At 41.8% G+C, this 20,484-nt stretch overlaps 1 protein-coding gene across 1 annotated transcript in view; it reads right to left on the bottom strand.

Moving 5' to 3' along the window:
* mtr (5-methyltetrahydrofolate-homocysteine methyltransferase) overlaps positions 1 to 19,244 on the bottom strand; it is a 31,146-nt gene extending 11,902 nt beyond the window's left edge. The window contains exons 1-26 of the mRNA XM_076760728.1: positions 19,093 to 19,244; positions 15,734 to 15,945; positions 15,459 to 15,548; positions 14,751 to 14,820; positions 14,470 to 14,562; positions 13,249 to 13,355; positions 12,921 to 12,980; positions 12,553 to 12,647; positions 12,332 to 12,432; positions 11,585 to 11,646; positions 11,125 to 11,192; positions 10,949 to 11,028; positions 8,944 to 9,056; positions 8,626 to 8,766; positions 7,957 to 8,142; positions 7,697 to 7,876; positions 7,307 to 7,423; positions 6,320 to 6,460; positions 6,106 to 6,195; positions 4,594 to 4,746; positions 2,922 to 3,029; positions 2,541 to 2,641; positions 1,540 to 1,607; positions 1,153 to 1,273; positions 678 to 759; positions 452 to 550 (exon numbers count right to left, since the gene is read on the bottom strand). Coding sequence (XP_076616843.1) covers positions 452 to 550; positions 678 to 759; positions 1,153 to 1,273; positions 1,540 to 1,607; positions 2,541 to 2,641; positions 2,922 to 3,029; positions 4,594 to 4,746; positions 6,106 to 6,195; positions 6,320 to 6,460; positions 7,307 to 7,423; positions 7,697 to 7,876; positions 7,957 to 8,142; positions 8,626 to 8,766; positions 8,944 to 9,056; positions 10,949 to 11,028; positions 11,125 to 11,192; positions 11,585 to 11,646; positions 12,332 to 12,432; positions 12,553 to 12,647; positions 12,921 to 12,980; positions 13,249 to 13,355; positions 14,470 to 14,562; positions 14,751 to 14,820; positions 15,459 to 15,548; positions 15,734 to 15,945; positions 19,093 to 19,135 — 2,781 coding nt within the window. The 5' untranslated portion in view covers positions 19,136 to 19,244. The remainder of the gene's footprint in view (positions 1 to 451; positions 551 to 677; positions 760 to 1,152; positions 1,274 to 1,539; positions 1,608 to 2,540; positions 2,642 to 2,921; positions 3,030 to 4,593; positions 4,747 to 6,105; positions 6,196 to 6,319; positions 6,461 to 7,306; positions 7,424 to 7,696; positions 7,877 to 7,956; positions 8,143 to 8,625; positions 8,767 to 8,943; positions 9,057 to 10,948; positions 11,029 to 11,124; positions 11,193 to 11,584; positions 11,647 to 12,331; positions 12,433 to 12,552; positions 12,648 to 12,920; positions 12,981 to 13,248; positions 13,356 to 14,469; positions 14,563 to 14,750; positions 14,821 to 15,458; positions 15,549 to 15,733; positions 15,946 to 19,092) is intronic.
* Between the last annotated feature and the right edge of the window lie 1,240 nt (positions 19,245 to 20,484).

Genomic DNA, 20,484 nt, shown 5'->3' with positions numbered 1-20,484 from the left:
GAATAATGCAAGACTTATCCTTTAAGTAGGCTGTTGTGTTGTATTTCTTTAAAAGCTTCCATCAAACTGCTTCTGCTGGTAGCACATTTCCATTTTCCCTGCAGCATGCATCATATGCTGTCTCATGACAACAATATAATAACCAGCAGGAATTTCAGATATAAGTTTCATTGCTTATGCAGAACAATACCAAATTTAATAGATAGTCCACTTTGGAAACAAACTACCGTAAATGAGCCTGTTTGAAATTGCACATCAATTTCGATGGGGTTTTCCCCTCCTGCAGCTGTGTGCAGGGGGCTCAGGTGTGTTTTACTATTACAGCCTGTATTTAGATGTGATAAAGGTTCATGTGGATGCAATGCTGATCACAAACAGGGTTGATCAAAGTGGGTGACCCAGCACCCAGAGGTGCCTTCCTTGTTTGAGCGTTTCTACCAGCCAGTCTTACCTTCAGGGAGTCGTAGTGCTCCTGCCTGATGTCCTCATACTCCTCTTTCAGGTCCTCAAAGTACTCTTCCCTCACTGCCTCATCCAGGAGCTGTGAGCACTGACGGACAGGAAAACAAGACTCAAACATCTTTCAAATCTGTGGCCACATCGTCTAATATCATCTCTCTGATCATCAAACGCAATAACGAGGTTCTATTTCTATTTTGTCAGGTAGATATTCTTACCACCACCACACTCCTGGAGGCATCCAGAACGTGGATAACAGGACAAGAGTAGCGTGGGGCAATCTTCACTGCTGTATGTGTCCTGTCACATACAACACACACAAATGACTCAAGAGAGAACTGTTGGATATCAACCTCAGGTTTTTCCCACCAATCTAATCCAAAACACAGCTGTTTTTGGATTATTAGCCAAATCTGGTTTTGTCTATATTAGTCATAAGAAAGTGAAATAAGGATTTTTCTTCTGCACCACATAAATAACATTTCTTGTTGTCCTTGTTGGTTGTGTACAAGACACAGAATCCGATGTGACAATAACAATGTGCAGTGTTGAGTTTCTACGTATAAACTCAGCAGCAACAAATACGCATGATGACTTTGATTTTAATTAGCTGAGAGCAGATGTTACCTGCCGTCAGACATCACTATGTTTCTGCGTTCGCCTCAGATTTGTGTTTGTTTGTGTTCGTTTTACTTTGATGTGGTCGCTCCTCCAATCAGCAGTGGTATTGTAATGCCCAGTCTCTCCATCTCTTTGGCCACATAGATCATCTCGTCCAGTGAGGGGGTGATGAGACCAGACAAACCAATGATATCTGTATGAACAAAGCAAACGTACCACCTATATTACTGTTGCTATTAATACAAGCATTAATACCATTACTACAGTCACAGTGATTTGAATCATTCACACTGACCATGATTTGGATCAGTGGCTACAAACTTACAATTACAAACATGTCACAAACTTATGTGACATCCTGGCACATGGCTGATGACTGCAACAATTGACTGAAATTCTTAAAAAGATGCTCCATCAGCATCTCACACTGACAACATGTAATCTAAACATATAGCGTACCTGCTTTCTTACTGATGGCCTCTCGGAGGATCTTATCACAGGGAACCATCACACCTAGGTCGATCACTCTGAAAGACAAGACACTTCCTGAATCCCATAGCCAACCCTGACAAAAAGTTTCCTCTTTTCATTTCATTTCTCTGACATACATGAAGTATTTCTGCCGAGTAATATCAAGTCTTTGTGCTTGTATTGTAGATCACTTTCCACATGAAGAAATACTGAACAAACACTAAGTTTTAGTAGCTCCACTCACTTCTTCCTTTTCTGGATTACATATGAGTGTTCTCCTGTACATTGGCAGAATCAAAGGTTAATGTTAAAATGTGTGGGGCAATAGTACACCAGCACACCACACTGCTAATGGGTTCTATTTCAATAGCCTTCACAGTAAGAGCACTGTGTATCAATAATATGATTATGCTTGGGGCCTCAAAAGCATGTGCTGGTAGTCATGTCCCATATCCACACACACACACACACACACACACACACACACACACACACACACACACACATAAGTGCCATTAAACAGCTGTAATAGTGTTAGGATGGTGCCCAGGGCACCTAGCAACAGATCAACACTGCCATTTCTCTCCCATAATGCAACACTGAGCCCTGTGGGGAGATCAAAAGGCAACGTGATGTGATGAATTGGTTAATTCTCTGAATTGTTCAGTGAGCTAGTGTCAGTGCCACGGAGCTTAACATTTCACCTCAAACAGAGGCGAGCAGCAGATGGGATGCCGCCAGTGTCTGAAGCTCCTGCTGTTCAATCATACACTGCAAATCATCACGGACTTACAAGTCTGCTTTCTGACTGTCATTCAACTGACATTTAAAAACAGTAAGATATGTATTGCTATTTATAAAGCATTTTGAGCGAAAGTGCTGCTGACACACTGTGAATATTCTGGCAGGGTGTGATGGCCAAAGAACATAATGCCAAGCAGAGAATTTAAAAAGGCTTCTGTAAACCTTCAGCAGCAAAACCGTCTTACCTGAAGTTATTGCAACCCAGCACGACGCCTACAATGTTCTTCCCAATATCATGTACATCTCCCTTCACTGTAGCCAGAACTACAGTGCCCTGAAAGGGATCCTGTTGACCAAGGAGCAAACATGAGAGGAAGGCGATCCAGCTTGTTAAAACAAGTGGTCATCATTTTTTTCTTTTCTCTGTAAGTTATTTAAGAAATCCTCGTAATAAAAGCTATATAAACAAAATGACTTGCACTTTTTAGAGTTTAAAAGAAATATGCCAGCACTGCGCCACATACGGGTCTTCAGTTAAAAAAAATCTTGATCTTTGTGGGAATACCTTGGTCAAAATGACAACATTGAAATGGAACTAAATGCATCCACATTCGGTTGAGACTGACCACTTCCTCAGCTGACTCCGACGACGCCATCATCTCCTCCCTCTCCTTCTCCATGAAAGGAATCAAATAGCCCACCGCCTTCTTCATAACACGAGCTGACTTGATCACCTGCAAACACACACACAATTTTTATTACTGTTTCAAAATTCTGAAATATAGTGATGAGCACAGCAATGTTTAACCACCAAAAAACCTGAAGTTGTTGTGGAGATTCTTCTTGTGACAGATCAGTCAATAGAAATGATTATTCTCCAAACAGTGGCTTTAAAATTCAGAACAGCACTCCTCCGTCCAGCTGCCATGGATGTAATTAGGGACGCACTGATCCACTTTTTCAGTTTTAATCCAAATCCAATACCTGAACTTGGACGTCTGTCTATACTGAGAACTGATCCTATACATAGATATACATTTACTGAACTGTTATTTATTATTGAAATAATAAATAAGTGTGCACAGGCAACTTTGGAGTTGCGTGATGGTGTCCTCTGACCATTGTGAGATGCTGTAGGATTGTGGCTTGTGACGTTTAAGTCCTGTTTGAATATTACAGTGTTGTTGATGAAGTTTAAACAAGGAAAAAAAAAAAAAAGCCAGAGCAGTGGGAATGAACAGACATGAAATGTGTCAGTAATGTTACTGTAGCACAAAGATGTTTTCCCTTCTGGTGGGAATGTCTACATACTGTTGAAATGACGAGGGAAACACTAGAAGGGTGATGTTGTTGCACTCTGCTACATAACACAACTCAGAGTTAGACCATACACACTGCATTATCACCAGAGGGGACACACAGCAGTAGGAAGCTCCCAGGAACAGAGGCTACAGATGTAGAGACACAGTCAGTGCCTCCAGGACAGGTTTGCTTTGTTAGCAATGGCCCACATTTCCCATCATGCATTAGGTATGCTGGACTGAGTAGTTTGTTGAATATGCAAACTTTATTTTTTGTTCATGTTTGTATTGTGTCTGTTCAGAACATGGTGGTTTATTTTGGTACCTGCTATTTTTGTGCTTCTTTATATTTTTTGCCATTAGAGAGGTGTCTGTTACACTTCTTAACCCAAGCTGTAATTAAGGTGCAGATGCACAAAGATGTGAACACAGAACTGGAGTGGTTAGGTTGACCGCATTGCCTCTGATACTCAGTTGAGGTATGGACCATGGATCGCTGCATCCCAAGGTGAAATTATTAAAATACAGCATCTAAACATCATTACATCACTCTGTGCTTTGGCACTGTTGAACATAATAGATAGCAAAACAATTTTCTCTCTAATACACAATGCACTTGAAGAGACAATGTTTTCACTATGAGAAGGATAAGCATCCTTTATAGGGTGATTTTTCAGTCCATCACTGATGGACTCCTCTTCCTTCATATCACTCCTGATGAACTCACCACTGTTCTCCAGCAGTGACAACAGGTGCCAAAGATCACCCAGGCACTGAGGCTCTGTCAGTCCTCTCATGGTTGAACAAAACCTTAGGAAAAATGTACCAAGCAGACACCTGTCTGAATGACAGAAAGCCATTCATGTCACAGAGAGATGAATCATACTCCTGGTTTGTGTGAGCAGTCCAGACCACACCAACTGATGCAGTGATAATGCAACACATGCTGAACACCACGGGTAGATACACAAAAAAATACAAAAGGAATCCTTCCTACCTGTGGCAGGAACATCTTCCCAGCTCCAAAGAGATCTCCCACCACCTTCATGCCGTTCATCAGGGGGCCCTCGATGATGTGAAGGGGCCGAGAGTAGCGGTCCACCTGTGCCCGACACTCTTCCACATCTTCCACCACATGCTTCTCTATTCCCTGACAGCAGCAACACAGCATGAGGCATTACAGGAGAAAAGAGAAGCCATGAAAACATGAAACTGACAGCAGGTGAACTTTTAACAGGGCAAATTCTGTCTGCTTCACTGATGACAAGGTGCAGCAGAAGCAGCCTGAGCGGAACTTTCTTCAATGAGCTCGCAGATGTGGAGCAGCAAAGTCCTCTCCTGTGAGCTTTTGCAGACACGCATGCACCCACACAGGGCTTCTGTTTCAACGCGACTAACATACTCTTATTTTGAGAAGATGTCCAGCCGTGGATATTTAACATTGTCAACATTACAATGGCTCACATGAGTTCACATCTTGTATCCTGTTACTGCAAATGTGTCATCTTGCAACAGGAAACTTTTGGCTGCATGGGAACCAAAATCAAAAACCGATGTTAAAACGATCTGCTACTTTAAAAAAAACAGACAAATCATTCTGAAGTCATTGCTCACAGGCTGGAAGCACTTCTGGAATGTTGCATAATGCGTTAAGTAAGTCGAGGTGCACACTTTAACATGTCTCAGCAAGTTCAGGTAACCACACAAATGTTCCAGGATCAGAGTGAGACCAGTGCATCATCAGTGTGGTTATGAGCCTGGCTGTGGATCAGCTCACCATTAATACATTCGGCCCATATTCAGCATCAGCATTTTACATCATGCAATAAGAATGGAGTACAACAGCGTGAGACTGATTGAATTTAACTGATGATGAAGGAGAGAAGCTGTTAAAATGCTTTTGTGATCTTATATTCTTAAAATAAATAAGTGAAATGTTTCAAATGCTAGCTAGCAGGTGAGCAGACGATCCTGTGCCACTGGGTACATTGTAAAATAATGAGCTGCTGAATGAATCATTATTTTACAATGGCGAGGTTGTCACACAAAATAAATATAAATACCGCTTAATGACAACTGTAGGTGTTGGCCTGATGTGTGATTGCGCATTCTGACATTTCAAATGAGCGCTCATTTAAATGTCACTGATTTAAATGATCACAGTGCCAAGGAAAGCTGAAATTATTTCTGATTGGGACCCAGAACATTAGTGACGAATGAGCTGATTCAGAGTGTAGAGAGCAGCTACGAGCACATAAATCCTTTATTTGTCCATCCTCACACACAGTGAAGAGAAAGTGAGAGGTGACACACAATCAGCCTCTTTAGTTTACTGTTACAACAACAAGCTTCTCTGTCTCATGGCATCATGATCAGTGCAGCTGGAGGAGAGCGATTTAAATGGCTGTAATAGAAGCATGAGGAGGACATCTGGAAGAATTTAAACCGGTGTGGAAAATCTCTCACAAATCTAATCTAATCTAATCTCTTTTATCATGAGACATCTTACCTTAATGAGAGCGTACTCCAGCCTGTCCTCCACACTTCCTTCTCTCCACTCGTCTGTCTGAACCACCTTCTTCCCTCCTTTCACATTACTCTGTGAACAACCGTAGTCAAGTGGACATCTGTTAACCAAACCAAAGCAACAACTACCTAGAGCATTATTCACATGTATGTGCGTGCGTGTGTGTGTGTGTGTGTGTGTGCATGCGTGCGTGTACCTGTGCGTAGGCCAGAAGTTTCTCTGTAGCATCAGCGTCTCTGTTCCAGATGAGGTTTTCACACAGTAACAGCAGATGTTTATCTATGTCATCATAGACCGGCAGGTTCCCAGCATTCACTATGCCCATATCCATACCATCCTGAGACAGGCCAGAGGACAGACAGTGTGTGGGTGTGTGGAAACATAAAGCCTGTCAGTGAATACTAACAGTCTGAGGTCCTCTTCTCACTGGACTGGTATTTCCTCGGGGACCTGAGGTGATTCAGGAATTGAACACCCACATCTGGGGTTTTGTGAGGCTCCATGGGAGAAATACAGTGTGAATCATTCACATTTACTGAGGATTCAAGTCTGAGGATTATTTCTAGATATACAACATGGTCAAAAGTATGTGGACACCCCATCCAATCACAGGATTCAGCTGCCTCAGCCAGTCCCACTTCTGACAGGTGCATCAAACTCAGATTTTCATTGTGGCACTGTCACAGGAGGCCATCTTTACAGCCAGCTGTTATTGCAAAGTAAGAACTAGAACAACAACCACCCACAGTTGAAGCAAATAGTCTACAAAATTAGTTTTTCTTCACTCGCGACACTCACTATCTTTTGTATATTAAAGATCAAATATTCCTCACCAAAGCAATGGATGTCATTTGGCTTCCTGACTATGGAGGAGTGGTTTTTTAGTAGCTTGTAGTTTAGTAGCTTGACTGTAGCTAGATGAGCGTCTCGCGTTAGAGCCTTATGCAGACATACAGATAGCTTTGGTTTTATCTGCCCAGGTTCAAGAACTAGACTTCTGCCACCACTCAAATAGAAGTCCTGTGATATCATTTGTGGTATTAAGAGCATAGAAAAATACTTTCGAAAGCCGTTTCTGAAAAACTGATTCTAATAAACCACACACTTAATTTGTTTGTTTTTTTTTGCTTGAACGGTGTAGACAGTGTTGTCTGTGGAGGGACAGTTGTGTGTCAGTGTTTACCTTGATTGCATGGTAGAGAAATGCTCCATGCATAGCTTCTCTGATGGCCTCCATCCCTCTGAAGGAGAAGGACAGGTTGGACAGACCTCCACTAACCCTGGCTCTTGGTAATGTCTCCTACGCATGCATGCATGCATACAAGCACACACACACCCACACACACCCACACAGACACACAGTTCAAACTGTTTTTCAAGTCTTCTTGTGATTGTTGAGGCTGAAAATGAGTTAAGCAGCTTTTCAGAAAACAAAAATGTTTTGACTCTTTAACAACGAACAGTGACAGAGGCTCCACATGTGATCATCTGACTCTGAAAAGGACTGTGATTGCTAATTGGCTATTTTGTATGAGGATACTGTGAGAGGTGGACAGAACTGCAGGTGTATTACCTTGATGAGTTTAGTGGCTCTGATGAAGTTGACGGCGTACTCGTTGTGTTCCTCCATGCCTGTACCGATGGTGAGGATGTTGGGGTCAAAGATGATGTCGCTGGGGTTAAATCCCACTTTGCTGACCAGCAGCTGGTAGGCCCGAGTGCAGATCTCTACTTTCCGGTCTGTATCTGTGGCCTTGTGAGGACAGCGGACTTGTCAGCACACATGAGTGTGTTTTTGTGTGACTGTGTGTGCGCGTGTGTTTGACTCCTCACCTGTCCCTCCTCATCGAAGGCCATGACCACCACAGCAGCTCCGTAGCGCTTCACAGTGGCAGCTCTGAGCAGGAACTCCTCCTCTCCTTCCTTCAGGCTGATGCTGTTGACTATACACTTCCCCTGACAGCATTTCAACCCAGCCTCAATCACTGAGAAGTTAGAGGAGTCAATGCACAGAGGAACCTGGGGAGGAGAGGGAGAGTCTCAATGATGAGCAGGTTCATCACCACCCGAGTTTAGTATGTTAGCATGCTAACATTACCTAATTAGCACAAAGTACATCTGAGGCTGAGGGGCACGTTGTCAGTCTGCAGGTATTGGATCATAAACCAAAATACTGAACAAATTAAAATTTGAACCTGATGATGGTGTTAGATGAAAATTCACATTTATTAGACATCATCCTGAATGGGACATGAATGTGTATATCAAAGACATTTCAGACTGGATCAAAGTGGTTGATCAGCCGACACCGCTGGCACGGTAAGACAACAACTGTAATGCTGTCTCCTTCAATCACAATTTGCAGTGTGGGACATGTGAGATAAGGTGTCATTTTATGTAATATATTATATTGCAATACACTCAATATAATATGGTAACATCATCAAGACTTCTTATTGAGAAATTGTATGTGTCTATTTCCACTGCCTTTAAATCTCCTACCCGTGCGATATCTGGCTCAGAAGCAATGTAGTTACAAAATCGGGCCATAGCTGTTGGCCCCTCCAGCATCCCCTCATCCATGTTAATGTCCAGGACCTGGGCCCCCATCTCCACCTGGGTCTTAGCAATGCTTAGAGCCTCCTGGAATAAGAACACAGAAGCACAGATAAAAAGCTTTATGCTACCTTGAATTTCACCTCCACTCATGATTTGACGTCTACTACTGCTGCTACTACTAATAATAATCATATTCACAACATAACATAACGTCACAATACACATAATAATCAGAATAATGTTACTTAAAATCTGGCTCACCTCATAGTTTCCTGCCATGATCAGCTTGGCAAACTTGCGTGAGCCAGCCACGTTGCAGCGCTCACCAATATTAACAAAGTTGGTGTAAGGGCCAATCCTGAAGGGCTCTAAACCTGGAAATGAGAAAGACATTTGTATTTTGGACAAACAGGGATGAGCAGGGGTAAGGGGCCCTCCTGTAGAAGGGAAGTAGGTTTTCAGCACCACTCTCTGATTAAACTCTTTGATTTGATTGATTAAAACAGAAAAACATGAAAAAACTCCCATTTCTGGAGACAGATTTCATTGGTTTATATATTTGAAACATGTTTTGAAGTTTTGTTCTAAGCATGCACGAATAAAGGTTGTTACTGAATACAGCAGACTACTGAGGAGGGTGGAATTACCTGCAGTATGATGACTATGAGTGTACTAATTAATCATTTCAGAACTGTTCTCCATTCCATTTTTCTTCTCTGGCTGTGAAGCTACCATCAATGAATCTCAACACTCTTCACTCATTAAGATTAGACAATCATTTACAGATTGGAAATTCAGATGCTACAGCAGCACAAGGACAGAAATGAGTACAGATAAGTAAAAGCACTTTAGAAATCTATATTTGTAGGTATGTAAAATAACAATTAGAATAGATTAAGGAGAAACTATGCTAGAGCAACAAAACTTAAACTCAATCTACAGGCAATAGCAGTACACATACAGTACCCACAACGAGTGCTGCACTGGAACAAACAGTGCAGGAGCAACACAAAACTGGAAAAGTAGTGGAATGTTCCAAGAATGCACAATTGCAAGGAATTTAGGGATTTCTCGTCCAGAATCCATAATATTATTAAAAGATCCAGAGAATCTCTGTGCATAAGAGGCAAGGCAGAACACCAACATCCACTGTCGGTGACCTTCCATCCCTCACTGCAGTACAAACTGGCATGACTGTATAAAGGATATCACTACACGGGCTTGGCAACACTTCGGAAAACTGTTGGCAGTAAATAAAGCAACAGATCAACAACATCCAGGCTGGAAGTGTTGTTCAAGTACCCACATTCCATTGCTCCTTGTTTCATGTAATGTTAATGTTTGTGCACTGTTCAAATAAAGCCAGATGAAACCTGAAATGTGCTGTGGTCTGACGAGTCCATATTTCAGATTGTTTATGAAATCATGGATGTCGTGTCCTCTGGGCTTAAGGAAAAACATCCAGATTGTTACCAGTGCAAAGTTCAAAAGCCAGCATCTGTGATGGTACAGGGGTGTGTTAGTGGGTAGGGGTGACTTGCACATGTGCAAACGCATCATTAATGCTGGAACGTACATACAGGCTTCGAAGCAACACGTGCTGCCGTCCAGATGACGTCTTTTTCAGGGACGTCTCTGCTTATTCCAGCAAGATAATGCAGAGCCACATTCTACACGTTACAACAGCGTAGCTTCTTTATTAAAAGAACGCAGGTACTCAAGTTGCCTGTCTGCAGTCCTGACCTGTCTCCCATTCAAAATGTGAAGCATATCAGGAAGCAAAAACTAAGACAACGGAGACCCTGGAACGCTGAGCAACTGAAGTCGTATATCAACATAAACAATCAGTGTCCTCAGTTCTCAAATGGCTTCTCAGTGTTATTAAAGGCAAAGGGGATGTAACACAGTGGCAAACACGCCCCTGTCATAACTTTTTTGGAATATGTTGTGCGCTGGTCTATTTTTACAAAAAACAACAAAGTTTACCAGTTTGAACATTATATTGTTTTATTTTAGCAGCCCAACTTCAGGTCGTATAAGCCTGTTTCAAATAAAGACCTGATTCTTTCTGTATTTGAAGACAATAAATAAATAACTATTTGAGAATTTACTGCATTTCAAGTCATCTGATCAACATCCTAAATTCATTCATTCATTTCATTGTCAATGAGACCAACGAGGATTTTACCACCTTAAACATAAAAGTCTCACTGAAAATGAGATTCACACGTATGTATCACACAAATATTACTGTTAATAGTATTACCAGCCAGCAGCATGTAGTCTTGATAAATATCAGCAGCAGGAACTCTTGGCTGGCAGTGTTTGACTGCTTCAGATATGGCTCTGCATGAATGGGACAGAGGGGAGGGAAAACAGTTTGAAAGTTCCAGAATTAAACAAAATCTAAAGACAAACGTTTGTCAAAAACATGAGAGTGACCTGATGTGTTCTGGAGTGGTCCCACAACAGCCTCCCACCACATTCACCAGTCCATCCACTGCAAACTCCTGCAGACAACAGTTTCAAGGTTGTGGCAATGAGCCAGTCAGTGTCTGTTTGACTTACTGAACATACAGTTTGAAAAATGGTTTTAGGAGTAACAGAGAAGAAATTCTGGCAGTCCTTAGAAGTAGAGGCTTTAGTGTAAAATTGGTGAAACATTTTCTAAAAATGCAGGCACAAGAATGTCATGAAGACAAAGACACAGGATGCCACAGTCCCACACCCTACGAAATCAGGAAATCAAAAGAATGAATATTACAACAGAGAGCCTCTTTGTTGCCAGGATTTCTCCCAAAAATCGACTCTCTCTCAACATCGTCCTCTTATTCACCGTGATGATGTGTATCTCAACATCTACACATCAGTCCTAAAAAGAAATGACAGAATAGAACAGAACCTTTAAATGGCCGGATGTTACTTGTGGAGTTTCGTCATACTCTCCAAATGTGTTGGGAAGACCTAACAGAGAAACAGATAAGACACAAAGATCATGACATCATTACATCATCAATATGATGCAACCTAAATTAGGCCACAGGTCAGTGTGTGTTACAGCGGCTTCGAGAGGACAGCAGAGTCATTCCAAGCAAACAGCCCCGACACAAACCCTACCTGAGGGAAACTGGCTCTGTGGCTGCAGGTTGGTTTGGTACTGAGGTACCTTGGAAGCTGTCTTGAAAGCTGTTTCTAATATTCTGTCCACACTATAATTTATGTAAATGTATGAAAGGGTGCCCAGATGTTACATGAACCATGTTCACCTTAATTTATAAGTTTAAATCTGTCATATACAGAAATATATAGCACTTTTGTTTGGAGTCTTGAGTGTGCCAATGGAATTATTATGGATTTATACCATGCTTAATTAGAATTAATCAATAAACTAAACAATTTAGAAAGCTGTTATGTGTATGATGCAGAAATTATTTCAAATTCAGAAAAAAAAGATTATTAGATTCAGTTTTGCTTTTACGTTTTGTTATTCCATCTACTTATGTTTCCATTACGTGATCACGTCAATCCAAAGACACTCTCTTTATTTTAAAGATGTATAAACTGTTTCCCACCAACAGCAGCTGGAGCTCTGATTTCAGGCCTGTACTGTGCTGAAGACGTGCAGTTGTTCGGACTGACTGTGGCTTACCTGCATTAGGATAACAGCTAATGAAAGCTGAGGTGCTTTTTCCAATGGCCTCAATGAACGGCCTCATCTCTGCTGCCCCCAGCGCACAGTTCAGACCAATGCTGCAACACACAGAGGGAGTAGCAGAAGTAATGGAACAGTTACAGTACTGTCAGGACTCAAGTATCATATCACTGCTTTGTCATTGCACGTACAATTATGTGTGACGTACAGTAACTCACCAAAGAGGATTAGCATGAGATACACTCACTACAAAGGCTTCTCCTGTCTGACCGGACAGAGTGCGTCCACTCCGGTCAACGATGGTCCCTGAGATCTATTCAATGAGCGGAAAGAGATGGCAAAGAGGGCATTTAAATACATCTGAAACTGGTCATAAACTTGATTTATATTTTCTAAATATTTTCTAAAGCATTGAGGACAATACAGTTCGAATATAATAAACACATACTTCGCTTACATACAGAGGGGCATTTTTACATTAACGCATATGCTCATGTGCAAAGCACAAGATTACAACCCCTCCACCATGAACATAGACTACTACCAGAAATGATCAGTGAGAGTATGGACAAAATATCACACGTACAAATATAGGCTTTCTTTCGTAGCTCTTTTCAAACAACAGGTCGATGGCAAATAAGGCAGCCTGAAGAAGGAAACAGAAATACAGTAGGCAGAGACATCAATTAAGGAATCTTGTGACAGCTTTAAGTTTGATTAGCATATTATATATATATACACACACACACACACACACATATGTTATATGAATATACAGTAGACAAGACAGTCTAAAACAAGTGCTTTAGAGAGGTGTCTAAAAATGTCAAACTTAGTTACTGTTCTCATACAAAACCATCCAGAATGAATCGAATTGTTAGTTAACATGTCTAAACCAATCAGGTGAGGGCTACCTTAGCGTTGGCAGTGTCAAAGATGGTTTCCACCAGAAGGATGTCTGCGCCTCCATCTAACAAACCTCTGACCTGCTCCGTATAGGCCTCTACAAGCGCATCGAATGCTGAGGAGAGCACACACACACACACACACACACACACACACACACACACACACACACACACACACACACACACACATTAATGATGGCTTATCTTCATTGTATCATCATTGTCAGTGTATCTACATTTAGTGGCCACTTTATTAGGTACACCTGTGCGAGCTAATGAAGTCTAGAACTGTTCATAATGTTCAGGTTTTGACGACACTGAGAGGAGTTCATTCAGCTATGTCTTTATCATTGTTTCATTCATAGTTTTGTGGATAACATAAAAATGTCTCTATCCATCTCTCTGGCAAGTCTCAAATTCTGAATATGTTGGAAAGTTAATGTATGTCTTTCTGCTAACCCACACAATGGCACATTAAAATGGGAGAAATCAGTTACAGTGACTCTGCTCCACTAATGTACGAAAATGCTACTACTACAAGCGCTTGAGTCACGACAACACAGATTCAGTCACATGAGGACCAGAAGGTCATGTAAACAACTAACACCAGTAACCACAGCACGGCCATGACCACAGTGACTCTGTTATTCAATCTGCTGTGGACACTGAGCAGGTCAACGTTAAACGTTAAACTGTACGTTAAATCCTAGTTATCATGTGTGTTCCTCTTTTAGCAGGGTGGCTGTCATAAACTCTATGGCCCCTGAAACAGGACGTATCTATAATCTCTAGCATGTTCTCGGGCCCCTGTCCAGCTCTTGGTCCCTGGAATTATTCAATCACTTTACAGCACTCACAAATGCACAAGTCCAGTGTGTAGGATTAATGGCATCCAGTGGCGAGCTGAATACACCTTGTCTGCCGTACGGTGGCCCTCGCTAGTGTCAGTGTTTGGTTTGTCCATTCTGGGCTACTGTAGGAACATAGTGGCACAACATGGTAGACTCCATAGAAGAGGACCTTATGAATCCTGCTATGGAGACGGGATGACCCGCTCTACTCTGCTCTACTCTACTCTCTGATTGGCCAGCAGTCGCTGCCCTCATTGGTTTGGTTGTTTAGTTAATCTGAGGCAGAGCAGGGCGGGTTTCACCCATAACTATAAATATTGTTATTCTATTTCTGCACCCTCTCAATCCAACACCCTGGACCTTTAAGTCATCTTACTGATGTTCCTGAAGTCAGGTCTCTCCACAGACGGGGATACAGACAGGGTTTTATTGGTAGGACCCACTGCTCCGGCCACATAGCGTTTACAACCTGACAACACACACACACACACACACACACACACACACACACACACACACACACACAAACACAACAGAGTGCGAGAGAGAGAGATTACAGGTGATGTTATACGCATATTAAATTCCCAGACAGTCGGGGATTGGACATTAATCTACCCGACAGCAACGTGCTGCTACACTGCCAAAAATTCAGCTTACCGGTTTGTTTGGTGACATCGTCTGCAGCCTTCCTCGCCAGCTCTGCAGACACCTTGTTGAGACGATAAGCCTACACACCAAACACAACAACACGTCTACATTACAGAACACAAATAAGCTGGTGACAAATTCCATATCATTTTTTATGATTACATTGACCTGCAAATAGTATAAAAAAATACTGTCGACTTTGTTTTGATCAGTCAGTTATTGTTTGACAGAATTATTTAATAGACCACTTTAATATGAATTGATACAATGATGAAAAACCAGTGATAAAACATACATCATGTTGTGAAACTACAAAACATCTATATAAATTAGGTACTACATCACACAGTAATGTATTACTTAATTTATATAGATGTTTTGATTTTGTATAATATGACTTTCTTTAGGCCACAATGAGTTATTTGCAAATCAACACCATGCTGTGAAAATGGAGTCAAAACAATTGTGAAATTGTGTAAAATAAATGTCTCTAAATGTCTGTCCATTCGAACGGAGCGAGGTTTGTTAAGACAAGAGGGTCTGTGTCTCAGCTGTGCCTGCTAAGGGAGGATGTTGTGGTTTAAGGTGGAGATAACAGCAAGGTCACAGAACGAGGTGAAGAGTGTACAGCTGCATGTACAAACCAATCACTCTGCCTCTACTACCACAGAGGTCTGTGAGTGGTCGGCAGTGGTCTAGCGGGGTCAGACATCATACCATGTGCTCCAGTCCATAGTCTGCCTGGGCGGTGGAAGTGCTACTGAATGTGTTTGTCTCTATGATGTCAGCACCAGCCAGCAGGTACTCCTTTAAACACAGAGCAGAGCAATGGTTAGACACTGTATCATAGGGATCATTCTCTCAGTACACAGTCATCCACACAGTGACATTAGAGACAGCAGAGACAGACCTCTCAAAATCACAACTCAAACTAACTGCATGGCTGCCTGACATCACGACGGGTACGTCTGGGCAGGGCTCTGATGAAATACCTTGTGTATTTTGTAAACGATACTGGGCTGTGTGATACTGAGAAGGTCGTTGTTGCCCTTCAGCGAGACAGGGTGGTCTTTAAACTCTTCCCCTCTGAAATCCTCCTCTTCAAGCTTATGCTGCTGGATCATGGTTCCCATACCACCGTCCAGGACCATAATCCTTTGCTGCAGCACTGCTCGTAGCTCGGACTCTAATGCAGATCTGCATCCTGGAAAGAAAATAAAAGGGACACTATATTTATACAGAAATGGTAACTTCAAATAGAAAAAGATACCAAAAGATCACCCAGAACATCTAATGAGAATCAATTAAAACCAGCACAACAGCTGATTTAATCATATGATATTCATTTAAAAAAACTCAACCTGTTATCAGATCTTTGTTAGAATGCTACAAAATGTCAACTTTTTTGCATAACCCATAGAGACTGTTGGATGTTTGCCTTTTTGACATATCAGTGTTTTTTACGCGCACTGTGAAAAGGCTCCTGTTTTTTTTGTGTTAAGACTGAAGTCAGAACTTCACTTGTACCCAGAGGTGAAACTGATTGTGCAGCAGTCAAACAGTAATAACACACAATCACACACAACATCCAAAAAACCCACACAAGGCAGCTAAATGTGAGGAATGGAAATAAGAGAAATGATGAAAATGCATATAGATGAAAAATGCAATAGAGGTAAAAATGGATGTGAAATGAAAAATGGAGTGATGAAAATCAAATGATTTGATTAATCTAAAGTCAATTTGATTAAAATAGTTGTGATATGATGGAAACAGAGCCAGAGAGTGTCATGATTTTCCCCATCTTACATTCATCATTCACATCACAAAGTTACCATTTATCATTCAAGGAAAGTGGCCACAAGGATGGGAGCAATAAAAACGAACTGAAGAAAATGAGAGAAAATGCTTGAATGAATACTAGAAGTGATGAAACGTATGTGAATTAAGTGACTGATTTGATAAACTCGATTGTTCATGTGAAACTGTGTTGCTCTGATAATCACCTGGGCTGTACTGTCGACCATTCATGTTCACAACATCCAACTGACATTTGTTGTTTACAGCAGGCATTTTTTGTGCCCAAAATGTTAATGAAAAACCACACCCACTGACTAAATAATCCCGTTTTTAGTCTCAGTTTCAAGGCCCAGGGAGCATTCAGCACTGACAAAATGTGAAGAAACACACAGAGAAACAGAACCGGCCGATCCTGTCGTGTTAGAGTGTCTTTTCATATTCTTCAGTTCATTCTTGTCACTCCCATCCTCAAGGCCATTTTCCTTGATCCTGATAAATAGTAATTTTATGCTGTGAATAACGAATGCAAGATGAGGAAAATTATGAAACATGGCTCTGTTTTCATCATATGATGATTATTTTAACCCAACTGGCTTTAGATTCATCAAATCATTGAATATCACTTTCATCTTCTCCATTGTTATCAGTTCATTTTTGCCACTTCCACCCCTCATGACAGTTTGTTATATAAATCAGACAGACTTTTCTGTAGAGGACCTGTGATACTTCTACAGACCTTGATCACCTTTTTTCATGCATTTTTCTTTTTAAGATTGGGAGAAGCACACCAACAAATAAAAGTAAAAGTAAAAATAGACTCAATGAAAGATCTGTAAAACAAAGTGATCAAGGATATGTCAGCACTGAAGTTAGCCAGCTTCCTCAGACAAGAGAGGTGCTGCTGGCATTGTTTACACTGTGTATTGGTTTTACAATCGAAGCTCAGCTTATTATCAATTATAGTGCCCACGAACTTGCATGACCCAATGATTTTTACATCCTGACCATCACTGCTATTTGACAGGGTTGGAGTGATGATGTCTAAAGTCACATATCCTTGGCTTTTGTTGCATTTAATTCCAAAACACCACTAAGAAAACAATGTGTGACAGGGCCATGAGATGTTTCCCCCTCCTTCAGCAGGCTCACTATAACTGCATCATCTGCAAACTTCACAATGTGTTGGTTGTCAATCTCACTGCAGCAGTCAGGGTGTCCAGTACAGGAGAGGAGAGAGGACACAGCCCGGGGACAGTCGGTTCATGGTGAAGCTCATGCAGAGAAATGTCCAGCATCCAGCCAACAATGTCTGTTTCCAACCAGCTCCACAAGCTTCTGCACCAGCAGATGAGGCTGGGTGGTGTTAAATGCAGCAGTCTGGCATGATTCTTACTAAGTTCTTATTAATACATTTGCTTCTATAAGATCAGTGCCCGAGAGATGTGTAAAGTGAAATATTTCACAGTGTAAAATGTCCCACTCTGGTGGACACACCATGTAATGGAAACACTGTTTCGCAATCACATCTTATTGTTACTTAATCTCATTTCTGAACATTTCTTATCATCTACCATATACACCAATATCAGTATCGCCAGCTATTTGTCGGGCTCTATAGCACATCCCTTTAACCACAGAGTGTATTATGAATACACACACCTGCCCTGCTGCCATCTGATGGCTACAGGGATTCTATCAACTGACTGAATCAGTCACACACAGATTTGAATGAAGAGTGTAACACATTGAAAATATATCAAAAAAGGAAAATCTTGAAAAGGTGGACTCATCAAATGATTGTTAGCAGTACCGTTTGTTTTTAACAACATGTGGCCCACTATGGAAGAAATTATGAAAAGAGAAATAAACTTTGAATTTCCAGATGCTGCTGCTGCTGTGCTTCAGGTAACCTTTCTCCATCACTCCTCTCCCTCCCCGCCCAGAGACCACTGGTTTTCTAAAGTCTTTGCTGGCTCTGAAGGGTCCATCCAGCATGGCTTAACTCTGTGGTGGTGAAGGCAGAGCCAAAACCAACCGTAAAGAGTCATCCCACCGGAAGCACAGCACACTGAACTAACAAATAACTACTGTCTAATAAATGCACACCTGACCATTGACTCTCACTTGGCCTGTTCAGCTGTGTATGCTGGTCAGAGCAACACCTCTGTTACAAGTTTAACTGAAACAGTTACCTTCCCTGCCATATTGTATTAAATATACTGTGTATCATGTACAGTTACCGGTTACATGTAGCGTTAATAGTTAGCTACTATAACTTAGCGCACGCACGCACACACACACACACACACACACACACACACACACACACACACATTCTCTATCTCTATCTCTATCTCTCTATCTCTCTCTCTCTCTCTCTCACACACACACAAGTACACAGACAGAGACACGTTCACACACACACACACAGACACACACGCGCACATGGTGTAAGTGGACAACTGGCAGGCAGTAAGTTCAACGAGAACTGACACATAGCACTGCAGGCTAAAAGCTAACTGTTAAAGCTGCGAAAACTAAGCATATTTACCCGCTCCTGAGGAGTATTGAGGAATGACGTTAGTCGGAGCCATTTTATGAAGAGCCACCCTGGAAAACAGCTCTACGATCCGTCTGAAGACCAGGCGGTTAATCTTTAAGCTTTACCTTTTTGCAACCAACTCGCTCTTATTTCGCCGGCGCTTCGGCAGCTTGTGGAAACAACATCTGCACTTCCGATCCGAGTCTTTCACAATAAAAGCTTTACCGTAACTCCTAACTTTCACAGGTAGAGAATCAATTTATTCGTTCTTCGTTATCTGTTTGGTCTGAGATTCAGCCCTCATAACACAGTAGACGACACTGTAGTGTGCATAGATAAAGGGCATGTTTGCCTGAGAGAAGGGTCTTGGTAAGGGAATAGTGGTGGTGTGTCATAGGGTGCAGGTGCAAAAATATTCACCTTGTAGAAATAGTTACCTGGATGTAACTGCAGTTCTATGAGCGTTAACCTGCGTTTAACATGCTTTGATATTGATTTACCCTTATGATGCTCCACTGCCCACTGCGGGAGGGGTGGGTAGCATGCACTATCCACCCCTTACATAGCCCCAGTGCACCCATTGCTCTTCTCAAGTCAAGAAGAGCAAGTCAGTGAAATGAGGGGGAGCGTTCAGGAGAGTACATTGCTCCTTTTCCTTCTGAGGGGACCCGCCCGGCAAGAGGTGCCTGTGTCCAACCTGAGCAGGACATGTCAGTGGCCTGGGACATCCAAAGAGTTGCTGCCATCTTCTGCACCTAATCTGATCTACATTGCTGACAATTCAGTCTTCTGATGGATGAGGCAGTCCAGAGGCCTTGCTAAGAAGGCTATGTTGTTAGCGAACACCACCTCCTGGGCGGCAAGAGTGGAAGGAGCAAGCAGACTTGGTGAACCCAAGCCAGCACTCATGCTCCTTCCATGAGTCAGCCCCAGCCTGATGCAGGTGACAGAGGTAGAGGATGCAGGCCTTGTGGGAGTCTGTCAGCGGCATAGGTGAGGCATGGGGAATACCTGAATATACCAGTGTTTAATTTTGTTGATATGACGATTTACATAGACACATATGCACAGTAAATAAAAAGAATAACAAGCAAAGTACCAGACCTTTCAATAATATTTGGCAACAAGACCCTTCAGTTGTTCTGCCATATCAGTGGAAAGAATGATGCAAAACTGAATAAGTCTTGTAATCTGTTCACAACAGGACAGATAAAAATTATCTAATCTTTTATCCTGAAGGGGACATTGGAAAAAAAGAGGACTGTAACATTGATGTGATCATCTGTAAAGTTAATGATTGCCTTATTTACTCCAATTACAGAGAGGGAGAATAGAATGAACTCAGACAATAACATCTGACAGGTTAAACACAGCTGAAAACTTCAAATGGCAAGACTGAGG

Source organism: Chaetodon auriga, chromosome 20 (genome assembly GCF_051107435.1).
Source record: "Chaetodon auriga isolate fChaAug3 chromosome 20, fChaAug3.hap1, whole genome shotgun sequence".
NCBI classification, from domain to species: Eukaryota; Metazoa; Chordata; class Actinopteri; order Chaetodontiformes; family Chaetodontidae; genus Chaetodon; species Chaetodon auriga.
This window is presented reverse-complemented; position numbering and strand designations above follow the sequence as displayed.